Genomic DNA, 12,061 nt, shown 5'->3' with positions numbered 1-12,061 from the left:
ATTAGCCTAGGTTTGTGTCATTTAAATTTCAATTACTTGTTTTGAAACTATATCATTACGGTCTCAAGCTTCGAATTGAGCAAAAACAATTACATGATTTTGCATTATTTATTTTATGAAAAGTTAGTATGCGGTAATCCGTTTGTTGTTTTAGTAATTAACAGTAAAAGAAAAGATAATCGCGTGATTATTACGGTTACTCGGTGTACCCGATAGGCATTTCTCTACATAATCACGTGACCAAAGTCAAAATGAACTCAAATTGAGATGAGTTGATATTGTCAGTAAGAAGTTCCTTTTATATTTTAGTGCTAACGTTGTTGAATTTATTTTAAAGTGTTGTTTTAACTGTTATATTGTTTTATCAACATGTCTGGTGCTATAGACGGCGATGCTTATACAGCTAGTTTTTACAGGAATTCTTATCAACAGCCATCTGTTGAGCTACCACCATATAATATGCATGGATGTAATGACTTTAGTTTGCTTCAGGAAATGTATAAACCGGAACTTTATATTCCATCGACAAATATATTGACCGAAAGAAATATCAACAATAGTCTGAATCAAGAGAGATTAGTGGAGTCTCCGTGTGATGCTTCTCAGGAAAACTCGACTAAACAGTCTTCGACTGAGGTATGTGACGATGAAAACTTAATAGCTCAAACTAAAGGCAATAGAAAACGTAAACGACCGATTCCAAAAGGCAAACCCCCATACAGTTACATTGCTCTGATAAGTATGGCCATCTGTAACTCTCCCGATAGAAGACTGACACTTAATGATATTTATAAGTTCATAACCGACCGCTATGCATACTATCGTGACCAAGAAAATCAGAAAGGATGGAAAGGATCTATAAGACATAATCTTGCATTGAACGAATGCTTTGTGAAGCTGCCAAGAAAACCAGGACAAAAAGGTCATGAATGGGCAATTGATCCAGACTATGAAGATATGTTCGATCATGGAAGTTTTTTACGTCGACGTTACCGTTTCAAAGAAGGCGCCGGTGGTAAACAAAAGGTTCGTCATGTGTCTGCTCCTGAAGGTGTTTGGTATCCTCGAAATGTTGAAGTGAAGCCTCTGATTGGACATATTGGACACCTACCAAACATTGCAACTCCGGATAATAGGAGCTCTCATAACAATGTGTGGAACCCGTTCAAATCTCCAAACGATTCCAATAGTGTATCGCCGTTCGATAGCCCTGGAACAGAATCTGTGTCTCCAGCTAGCCAGCCATCAAGAGAAGTCTCAAGCAACAGCAATTCGCCAGATAATCAACTAAGTCAAAACAGCTGTTTTTGGTACGGACAAGGTTTTCCACCATTTTCAGGAATGATTCCGAATGCTCATTTGAAAACCGAAACTTCGTTTCCTGGACATAACTTTATGGGTCCAAATGTGTGCAAGCCTCAGCCTTTTATGTTCAATCCCATGGCACACAATCAAATGTACATGATTAATTCGTCAGCTGGATCTCAAGTGTGGTCACCATGAAGAGTATTACACAGACTGTTTTATAACATTTGGTGCTATATTGATATTTTATTGTTTTAGACATTTTAAAATCATTTAAATATTTTAAATCAGTTGTAAATATGTTTAATTATATAAATAAGAAAAATGGATTTTATTATCAATCGATGTTTTTTTTTTTTTTTTATTTATTCTATCACATTGCAACAAATAACGTATTTAGTCATACATTTATATGCCTTTTTGCAAGCTTTATGCTGGTTGCTAGAATTTGTTAAAGCTTGTTATATTTGGGGCAATCTTGACTTGTACAATATATAAATATAAGAAGATGTGATATGCATGACAATGTGACAACAATCATACAGAGTCCAAATGATAGATATAAGAAGATGTGGTATGAGAGCCAATGAGACAACTCTCTCGTCCAAGTCACAATTTGAAAAAGAAAACCATTATAGATAAAATTATTTTACATATGTCATTAATATAAAACTATCAAGTTGAAATGACCTGATCTGACCATTCACTTTCTTACGAGATTTTGGGATGTATGTCAATGAAACAGCAACACAACGACATAAAAATAACAGTTTATAAATTTCAAGCATCCGAACGCTTTTCTGCATTTACCTTTACAAGAAACGCTCATAATGATAGTAGGTATGTTTGTGCGCAATTTTAAAAGTTTCTATAATATTATGTTTCCTTTTCAAAGTGTTTAGTGTCAATCATATTGGAACCAGATCAGTAGATAAGAACTTGGTCAAATCGCCATCTTCCATAAACATTTAGTCCTATCACTGATAGAAATTAATTTGATTATGGTTGTCTAATGTCCAGTGGCAAATATTTGACCTGTCATTAGAAAATGAGGGTTTATTCGATAGTGACAAATTTTGTAACAGGTCACCTTCGGATCCCTCAAAGAGCTGATGTCAGCATTATTAACGCACACATAGTGTGGCATTCGCTGTACACGAGGCAACGGATTAAACAATAAACAAAATCCGTACCGTATAGTTAGGTATAAAAATCCGTACCGTATAGTTAGGTATAAAAAAAACTTTGTTCTAACAAAATGTGAAACAATTTTTGAGATCAACAAGCAAATCATAAATGATATCCAACCAGTGTAATTGACAAATGTCCAGTTTAAAAGAATAATGTCGGTGGTTCGGTTATATCCTAACACGCCTTCAGAAACATTGGTAAATGCATGCAAACAATTATGCAATAAGAAGTCGTTCAAAAAAAAAATCAAACACTTTTCTAATCAATTAAAGAAAATCAATGTTTTCGTTTGTTTATTTGAAAAGCAGAAAGGAAAACAAAGTTAACCTTACAGGTTAGATATAGGCGATAATAGATTTATAAAAGGCTAGATATTTATTTTTCGTTCTTTTTTTTGTACGTTAATTAGGCAGTTAGTTTTCTCGTTTGAATTGTTTTACATTTGCGATTTCGAGGCCTTTTATAGCTGACTATGCGGTATTGGTTTTTCTCATTGTTGAAGGCCGTATATGGTGACCTAAAGTTGTTAATTTCTGTTTCAGTTTGGTCTATTGTGAAGAGTTGTCTGATTGGCAATCATACCGCCTCTTCTTTTTTATAAAACTAAATCATAAACCTTGAATCAGTTGGGATTCTGTGGAATATTGAATTGCTTAAACCATTCTACATAGTCGATGAGAGATCGTTATATGAAATTTGAACAAATTTTGTCGCGTCCAACGGATTGAGGAGAGATAATTAATGAATTGTACTTTTTTAATACTATTATTATTGGCTTTGAAATAGCTGTTAGTAACTGCGAGTTCTCTCAGATCTTTGTTGGGATGTACAAGTACCAAACCACGTCCACTCTGTATTTTTATTTTTTAGATATATTTCTATTTGTTTCCTTCCGATGATTAAAGCCCTTTTCAATGGACCTTTATATTTCGTTCTTAAGTTTTACTGTAACACAATTGTCTCAGATTAGGGGAGGGTTAGGATCCATCTAACATGTTTTGTACGTTAATAAGGCCGTTAGTTTTCTATGGGATTTGCTCATTGTTGAAGGCCGTACAGGGACCTATGGTTGTTAATTTCTGTCACGGTCATTTGGTCTCTTGTGAAGAGTTCATTGTCTCAATTTCATTTTTTTTATATAATAGGAAAAAACGCAATTGCCTAAATTAAAGCTTTAAAGTCAGATAACCAGGCATATAATCAAACTTAAAAAGTTTTTCCATCGATTCACTTTAACAAAACCATAGTCAAAGTTCTAACTAATATATAATATAAAAATCGTTGGATTAGATGAATAAAACAACCAGTACCATAAAAGAACAAGTATAGAATATAGAATAATAAGTAATTGGCACCACCAAGTCATTGATTTATCTAATGCAAAGTGCATATGATCAATATTCAAGACAAATATATCTATATGGAAATCGATTTCAAAAGTTTTACATAAATGTTGATTTTGTTTTCGTCAATTTGTTCACGTCAGTGACCATAAGTTTGATTAACTTTTTTGTTTGATGAAATGTTATACGTCTGCATGTATTCCTGTACAGATAGCTTTTAACAGAGAAATTCAGATCACAATGATGTTGGTCTAGAAAACAGAATGACTTTGGAAAACTTTTCAACACAACTTCGGTTTGAAAAAGTGTCGGAATAATGAGTGTTTTTGATCTTATTGTACAAAATGGAAGTGTTCGACAGGTTAGTACATATAATTAATTACGAATAATTGTTAAATGATATTTGGAAGGGGTTACACACTCTAACTTCAAGGATTAGGCAATACCAAACCACTCCGTCCATATCACAATGAACATATTTTTTCCGGACATTTTCATAATTCAGTAATTTTATGTAATTTATTTCCCCACAGTCTCGTTAAATCGTCTGTTCTTATGAGAGAGAGAAAAAAATGTTTACTGAAATAAAAGTATTTTTTTATCAAAAGAAAGGCAATTTAATTTTGAACTGAAATTTTTTTTTCGTACTGTTAAAGTTTTTTATATTTGATAGAGAAGTGTAATATCATATTTTGACATACAGTGCATTTTTATGCCCCACCTACGATAGTAGAGGGGCATTATGTTTTCTGGTCTGTGCGTCCGTTCGTCCGTCCGTCCGTCCGTTCGTTCGTCCGTCTGTCCCGCTTCAGGTAAAGTTTTTGGTCGAGGTAGTTTTTGATGAAGTTGAAGTCCAATCAACTTGAAACTTAGTATACATGTTCCCTTTGATAAGATCATTCTAATTTTAATGCCAAATTAGAGAATTTATTCCAATTTCACGGTCCACTAAACATAGAAAATGATAGTGCGAGTGTGGCATCCGTGTACTGTAGACATTCTTGTTTCCTTCATTTTAACAACTGAACAGTGAATTCCTTCAAGTTCCATGCATATGCGATGCCAGAACATTACAATGCAAGAATGCTTGCAAAAGCATTTAATTTCATGTTTTCTAGATTTTAACAAAAAAAAAACACGTTTAGATGTAAGCAATTACCTGTACCTATTTTACTCTCATGTTCAAAATTTAAAGGTGCATAGTCAAATCATTCAGAAAATTGAATATTAAGGAGAGTCTATATCATAAGCTTAAAATATTTTCAACGATTTCGCATATTTCAATGAAATCACATTGCTACTGCGAAAGACATTTTGAAATGAATATTGCAAATTTTACACGTTTCATTTTCAATTGCAATGAAGGTTGACTCTTGCTTGTATTCGAAAAACAACACCATACAATAACCACTGTTGATGAAGTAAATATGAGGATTTATTGACAGATACCGGGCATTCGGGATATATTTGTGTTTTAAAAGTTTATTAAATCGCTTATTACCCGAGACAAAAAGCAGTATTTGTTTTATTAAATAATTTGAAAGAGCAAATATTCACCAAACATTACTCGATACTATACAATCATGTGAAAGCAAGTGCGTTACAACAGTGAGTGCTCTGACTTTATCTGCCCTGTTTTTTAATGGTACTAAATAGTATGTACGCTTGTTAGGACGTAGACAACCCTCTTTGGGGTACTTTTTATGAAGGGGCTCAAATGACCCTGGTTAGCCAGCTTGGTGTGGAGGCACTTGCTTGCGCAATACAAATATTTCTTTTAAAAACAAAATTGAAGATTCGATATTTCATCTGCAATAAAGATGATGAAGAATATTCATACTATGATGTTTATATATACAATAATATGTTGTAAAACAATCTTGAATAAATTCACACACCTAATTAAATGGGCATTTAAAAAGTCAGAATGTGAATATATATGTTCAAACTCTTTTAGGTCATTTTTTAGTAGCAATAAACAAAAAAACTATGTCAATTGGACATGCTTTGATACTATATATGCCCTTGAATTTTTACTAGATAACATTTTTGTTCGCTTTGGGAATTCCGTATATCGTCAGATTATCGGAATTCCAATGGGGACTAACTGTGCACCACTTATTGCGGACCTGTTTTTGTATTGCTATGAGTTACAATTTATGACAAAAATAAGCAAAGACCCATCGAAACAACATCTGATAAACAAATTTAATAATACTTTTAGATATTTGGATGATATTTTGGCTCTCAATAATGACGACTTCAGTATGTATATTAAAGAAATTTATCCTGCTGAACCTACTTTAAATAAAGCTAATACTAACAATGACCACTGTCCTTTCCTTTCCTCGATCTTGATATCTACATCACTAACGGAAAGCTGAATACTAAAATTTATGATAAAAGATATGATTTTTCATTTCCTATCGTTAATTATCCATTTTTAGATGGTGACGTTCCTTTGTCACCATCTTACGGTGTTTATATATCTCAACTTGTACGATTCGCTCGTTTATGTAACAATGTTTTAGATTTTAACGAGAAAAATTTATGTATTACTGAAAAATTATTACACCAGGGTTTTCGATATCGCAAACTAGTCAAAACATTTACTAAATTTTATCATCGGTATAAGGACATCATTCGTAAATATAGCTCAACATGCAGACTTCTTATACGTTCAGGTATTTCACATCCATTTTTTTATGGAAATATTCTTTATAAAGCACAAAGGTGTCAGTATTCACCTCAAAAACTAACAAAACCTTTGAATAGACTTATTAAGAAGGGATATAGTTACGATACTGTCGTCAGGTCATTAAAGATTGCATATTTTGGCGTTAATATTGATTCACTTATAGGGTCTTTGCATCGGAACTAAACACATTTATTCAAAAACCAGTTGTTGGCATGACACGGGTTATGTTCTTCTCATATATGTTATGATGGTATGATACTAAACCCCTAACGGGAAGGATTGTGCCTGATGTTCATATGATATCAAAATCTTTCAGTCAGTTTAATTGAAGTCTGGAGCTGGCATGTCAGTTAACTGCTAGTAGTCTGTTGTTATTTATGTATTATTGTCATTTTGTTTATTTTCTTTGGTTACATCTTCTGACATCAGACTCAGACATCTCTTGGACTGAATTTTAATGTGCGTATTGTTATGCGTTTACTTTTCTACATTGGCTAGAGGTATAGGGGGAGGGTTGAGATCTCACAAACATGTTTAACCCCGCCGCATTTTTGCGCCTGTCCCAAGTCAGGAGCCTCTGGCCTTTGTTAGTCTTGTATTAATTTAATTTTAGTTTCTTGTGTACAATTTGGAAATTAGTATGGCGTTCATTATCACTGAACTAGTATATATTTGTTTAGGGGCCAGCTGAAGGACGCCTCCGGGTGCGGGAATTTCTCGCTATATTGAAGACCTGTTGGTGACCTTCTGCTGTTGTTTTTTTTTCTATGGTCGGATTGTTGTCTCTTTGGCACATTCCCCATTTCCATTCTCAATTTTATTATATATTTAAATTCTGATTAATATCAACTAGCGTGCTCGTACATATGAGGGAAAAGAAATCAGATGTCTATATTTTAACAAGATAGACAGTAAATCACAAAATAAAAAAACAACCTGCAAAGTGCAGCTACCAACAGGATGCCCACCAACTTGAACAATATGTAATTAAAAACATTCCCAGGTGTGACCATGACCTTTAACCTATTGACCTGAAAAATGTCAGGTTCTTCTCAGTATAGTCCATCAAAATATGTTTTATTCTCAACTAATTTAGAAGGAAACTTTAGTGTTTATCAGCAATCCGCTTTTTTCAAATCGACTTTTAACTTTGATCTATTGACCCGAAAAATCAATAAGTGTCGTCCTTTCCCCTAAATCTTTCATCCGAATAAGCAATGTTGCAATTCTTAAACTCAAGTTAACACCTAAAACCATTTAAGGTAGCTTGGGCGTTTTCCTCCATCTTGAATTTTGACTGAACAATCGGTCTAGATATTTAATGTAATGTGCAAATTTCGAGAGTTGTATGTCATTCATGTATACGACTTTTTATGTTAATATAAAAAGATATATATTTTATCATATTACGGCTGAACTTTACAAAAAAACGGAATATTTTTGCTTTATTAATTTTATAAAATTTTGCAAAAAATGGGTAGATAACTCAAATATAAGGGGAGATAAATCAGACAAAGTAATCATTACAATATAATGTGTTGTGAATTTATGTAGCCAGAAACAAGTCCGGTGACTCCAATATTTCTTTTTCTTATCTGAAACAATATCAATAGAGCTATCTCCTCATATTTTGTCTTAAAATTATTTGGTGTAGTTTTCTTCTTATCACACAAAATAGGGGTTTTCATGTATAACCTATACAAAATCTAACATCTTGCACAACCCGTAGGGTGTAAAAAACGGTGACCCATATTTTTTATTATATTTTTGGATAAAGCATGATATAAACTACAATTTGACAATTTCTTAAAATAATTCTATGGATTTTAATTTAGACCCCCATTTAAGTGCATTAAACGCACGGATTGACGATAAATCGACGACGATTTGCTCGCAAGATGTTCAGTATGAAAATATTGTTTTAAATAAGTCAGACTAGTTATAACTGTTATTTATGTTTGTTTATCTTTTTCCGCTAGATAAGCATGATATCAACGACAACACTAAGAAAAACAATTTTGTTTCAAATGTTTGTTTCCATGAAATATTTTAACACCATATTCATATAGTTTTCGGATATAATTACAGCGACAGATATTAGAGGGTAAATGAACATTTTGGGGTTTTCTTCTTTCAATTGTATGTATATATAGATTATAAACAATCATGTTTATCGTAAATTTATTAAATATTAATTACTATTAAAAGTCTAGCTTGAACGTCAAGTGAACTTATTTTCAAGGCTTCGGATAACATATTCAATTAGAAAATAGAATATTCAATTACGCGTGGTTGGTTTGTTCAGCGTAATGCACTTAGCCTGCTTTCAAGTAAAAATATATGATACAATAGAAGACATGCTTGTAGAGTTGATTTTAAAATGAAAGTTTCTTATTAATTTACACTCTATTCATGATCTTGTCGATTTCCCTGGTGATCGGAAGAATCTTTCGAAAATCAAATGAATTAATTTTATTTGATACAGAGAAAAAATAAAGACACTCAGAATGTAATCAATAAATACTTTCAGGTTTACATGAGAAGTTTTTATTGTCCCTAAGCAACCATTGATGTCGGAAGGTTTATCATATTTCAACGCAACTATATCAAATTTTAAAAACTAAATCAACTAAACAGATCAAAAATAAAATTTCGATTTAAATTAGTAACTCTGTATTGATTATAACGCCTTCTGGATTTAAATGGCTCCAAAACAAGAGAAATCATGACGTCTAATATGTATATACACACAACACTTAGTCGCTGATTCAGATATCGCCTGTCGTGTTCTACGTGTCTACAAGTAATTAGCCACTAATTGATATGCATTCCTGGAACAATTTCCGATAGCTTGCAATTAAACTCTTAAACAAATGCACTTTTCCATAACAATGTGAAATACATCTGCCAAGTTCATTAAACTAGAGGTTCATTGACCCATTGGGCCAGGTAAGCCAAAAAAAAAAAAAAAAAAGAAAGAAGGGCCCATTCCCCGTTGGATGTACTCTCACAAGGACCAGGTTAACCTTTACAATGTCGCATTGCATTATAACTTTTCGCGTGTTCTTCGATGTTTTAACAATATCATAATGTACTTCGCAACATGTCACTAAATTATTAAGATCGCTACAGACTGATATTTTGATATACAAGATGGATTTGTATCAGTTATTAAAAGTAGTTAAAAGGTAAACCATAAAGTATAAAAAAAAATAAGAACACCTTCTGGAGAAAAACCTGTTGCAAAAATATATTTCCCTATCAAATATAGTCCTTAACTGTGCTAAGCGCAGACACTATTGGTCATAAAACACATTCTTGTAATAAATTATAATGAAAAAATACCACTTTAAAACTCAGTTATCGAATTGAATAATAGCAAATATTAAACTGTAAAAAAAAAATCGAAGTGTTTGTCAGTCAATGATCTCTATGTAAATATATTTGACTTAGATTGATTAATGGAAGTCGTTTCGGACTTTCTCAAACCGAAGTCATTTTGTTCATTGTGTTTTGAAATGAAATGCAAATAACTTTATATGTAAGACTTTGAATGCATACGACAAAAGCACTGTTATTACAAGCAGTCTCTATTAAACAATACTTATTCAGATTAAGCAGTCTCTGAATCATGAAAATGAATCAATGCTATGAAAATATGACAAACTTAAACTTCGTAGCCTAATGTATCTGAATACAAGGTATACAGCGTCCTGGTCTTCTATCTTATGAAATATATAGCTTTGTACAAATTGTTTACACCGCTCCCGCCAAATAGTAATCTATATGTAATTGTTTCGCGGCGTGACAAAAATATTGATCGTTGATTGTTTGATTGCTAAATTAACATTCAGTGACAAATATTAGATGCATATTATGGACGATTCCAAGGTAGTAATAGAAGATTATTATATGCACTTGTTGCTTGTTATAATCCTTTTTGTGAATGTGCATATAAAATGTACTTGTATAATTCATAACAAGGTAGTAAGAAATAATTATACGCCGAATAAGGAACAGACTAAACTTAAATGTGCTTCGTAATGACTTTTAGCCATAATAAAAAAATACGGCTTTTTTTAAAACTCTGTCAGGTTCAAAGCCCGGTTGAAATAGGTGGGAAGTCATGAGAAGTAAATACTGTAAAAGCGTGAATGTCCTATATAAAAATCGCAAATGTCATATGAAATGAAGCCGTCCCACGCCGGGCAAAAGACATTCATTGTCGCGACTAAGGACAGCCTATGTTCGCATGATTGCGGGTAAGCAGATTTCATGCTTTATATATCTTTTTATGTTGATTAAACAAATGCCAAGTTGTTTTTATCATAATCAGATTTTTGTATCCTGCAGGTTTTTTTGAAACTTTATTGGGTTGGCATACAATCAGATATAACACTCGTGCTACCAGTATTTGAAACTTTATTGGGTTGGCATACAATCAGATATAACACTCATGCTACCAGTATTTGAAACTTTATTGGGTTGGCATACAATCAGATATAACACTCATGCTACCAGTATTTGAAACTTTATTGGGTTGGCATACAATCAGATATAACACTCATGCTACCAGTATTTGAAATATCCAAAGAGATGAGCGAAATCTTTCTATATTTAATAGCATAATATTTCTGTGTTATCTATAAGCACATGCAGGGTGTTAGAAAGCATCACAATTAACGGAATATTTATTTTATATTGTAGGTTCATCTAATGTTAGAATGGATCGACATAAATAGTAAAAGTTTATCTGAGACATTACTGATGGTTTGTGTGCGGAAAGTGTTCGATCCTACTAGACGTCTAGCTCTCTTGAAAACAATCTTAAATTTCAAACCAGATATAAATTTACAAGATGGTAAAGGTCAAACAGCATTCATGTCAGCTTGTATTTGTGAACAAGAAGATACGATAAACCTATTTCTCAGACAGGTGAAACGTATTATATAGATGTATTATACAGTATCAATTCTTTGCTGAATTGAGTTGTTTTCCATTCGTTTGATATGTTGGAACTTTTGATATTTAAATTTGATAAAGGACTTTCCGATTTGAATTTTTCTTGGAGTTCGATATTTTTTGTTATTTCGTTTTTTGTATAATCAAAATCAGAAATTTGATACGAATTTTAAGGTGTATGATGGCCATAAATGCAACAAATCTTCACGGTAATATTAAAACAACTTAATTCCGAAGGGCTAAACAGTTAAAAAAGATTGAAGCATTGTCTAAACCTCCGGTTTTGTATTTGGTAATTTACATGTTTTAAGTTTCAGTGTTATTTCACATAACTTAAAATAGGAAAATAACCACTCATTAAAGCCAAAACTTCTGCAAGGTCTGAAGGTATCAGATGCAATTCTAATACTATGCTTTGAGCTTATCGGCAGAATATTCAGACCAACTTAAAATACTTGATATAAGTGTTTTCCTACCAACCCAAAATTTGCTTAAAATGTATACCAGACACTTTAGATTGTTAATCGTGATAAAACTGCAGGACTCCATTTACACAAAGGTT

General features: G+C 32.5%; 2 protein-coding genes across 3 annotated transcripts in view; both read left to right on the top strand.

Annotated features, from left to right (window-relative positions):
* The window catches only part of LOC143056163 (uncharacterized), a 34,065-nt gene that overhangs the window by 19,165 nt on the left and 2,839 nt on the right, over positions 1-12,061 (top strand). Inside the window, exons 1-2 of one of the 2 annotated variants that reach the window (XM_076229247.1) lie at positions 4,022-4,200; positions 11,245-11,472. In XM_076229247.1, the coding sequence (XP_076085362.1) occupies positions 4,156-4,200; positions 11,245-11,472 (273 nt within the window). In that variant the 5' untranslated portion in view covers positions 4,022-4,155. Of the gene's footprint in view, positions 1-4,021; positions 4,201-11,244; positions 11,473-12,061 lie in introns of those variants that run through there. The other variant, XM_076229253.1, reaches the window with a different exon arrangement.
* On the top strand, positions 220-1,646 carry LOC143056131 (uncharacterized). The gene has a single exon (XM_076229219.1). The coding sequence runs from the start codon at positions 370-372 to the stop codon at positions 1,501-1,503; it is 1,134 nt and encodes a 377-aa protein (XP_076085334.1). The 5' UTR covers positions 220-369; the 3' UTR covers positions 1,504-1,646.

This window comes from Mytilus galloprovincialis, chromosome 1 (genome assembly GCF_965363235.1).
Source record: "Mytilus galloprovincialis chromosome 1, xbMytGall1.hap1.1, whole genome shotgun sequence".
NCBI classification, from domain to species: Eukaryota; Metazoa; Mollusca; class Bivalvia; order Mytilida; family Mytilidae; genus Mytilus; species Mytilus galloprovincialis.
This window is presented reverse-complemented; position numbering and strand designations above follow the sequence as displayed.

What these genes read in the sequence shown, in the direction of transcription:
- LOC143056131 (XM_076229219.1), top strand. Translation starts at nt 370, where the DNA reads ATGTCTGGTGCTATAGACGGCGATGCTTATACAGCTAGTTTTTACAGG.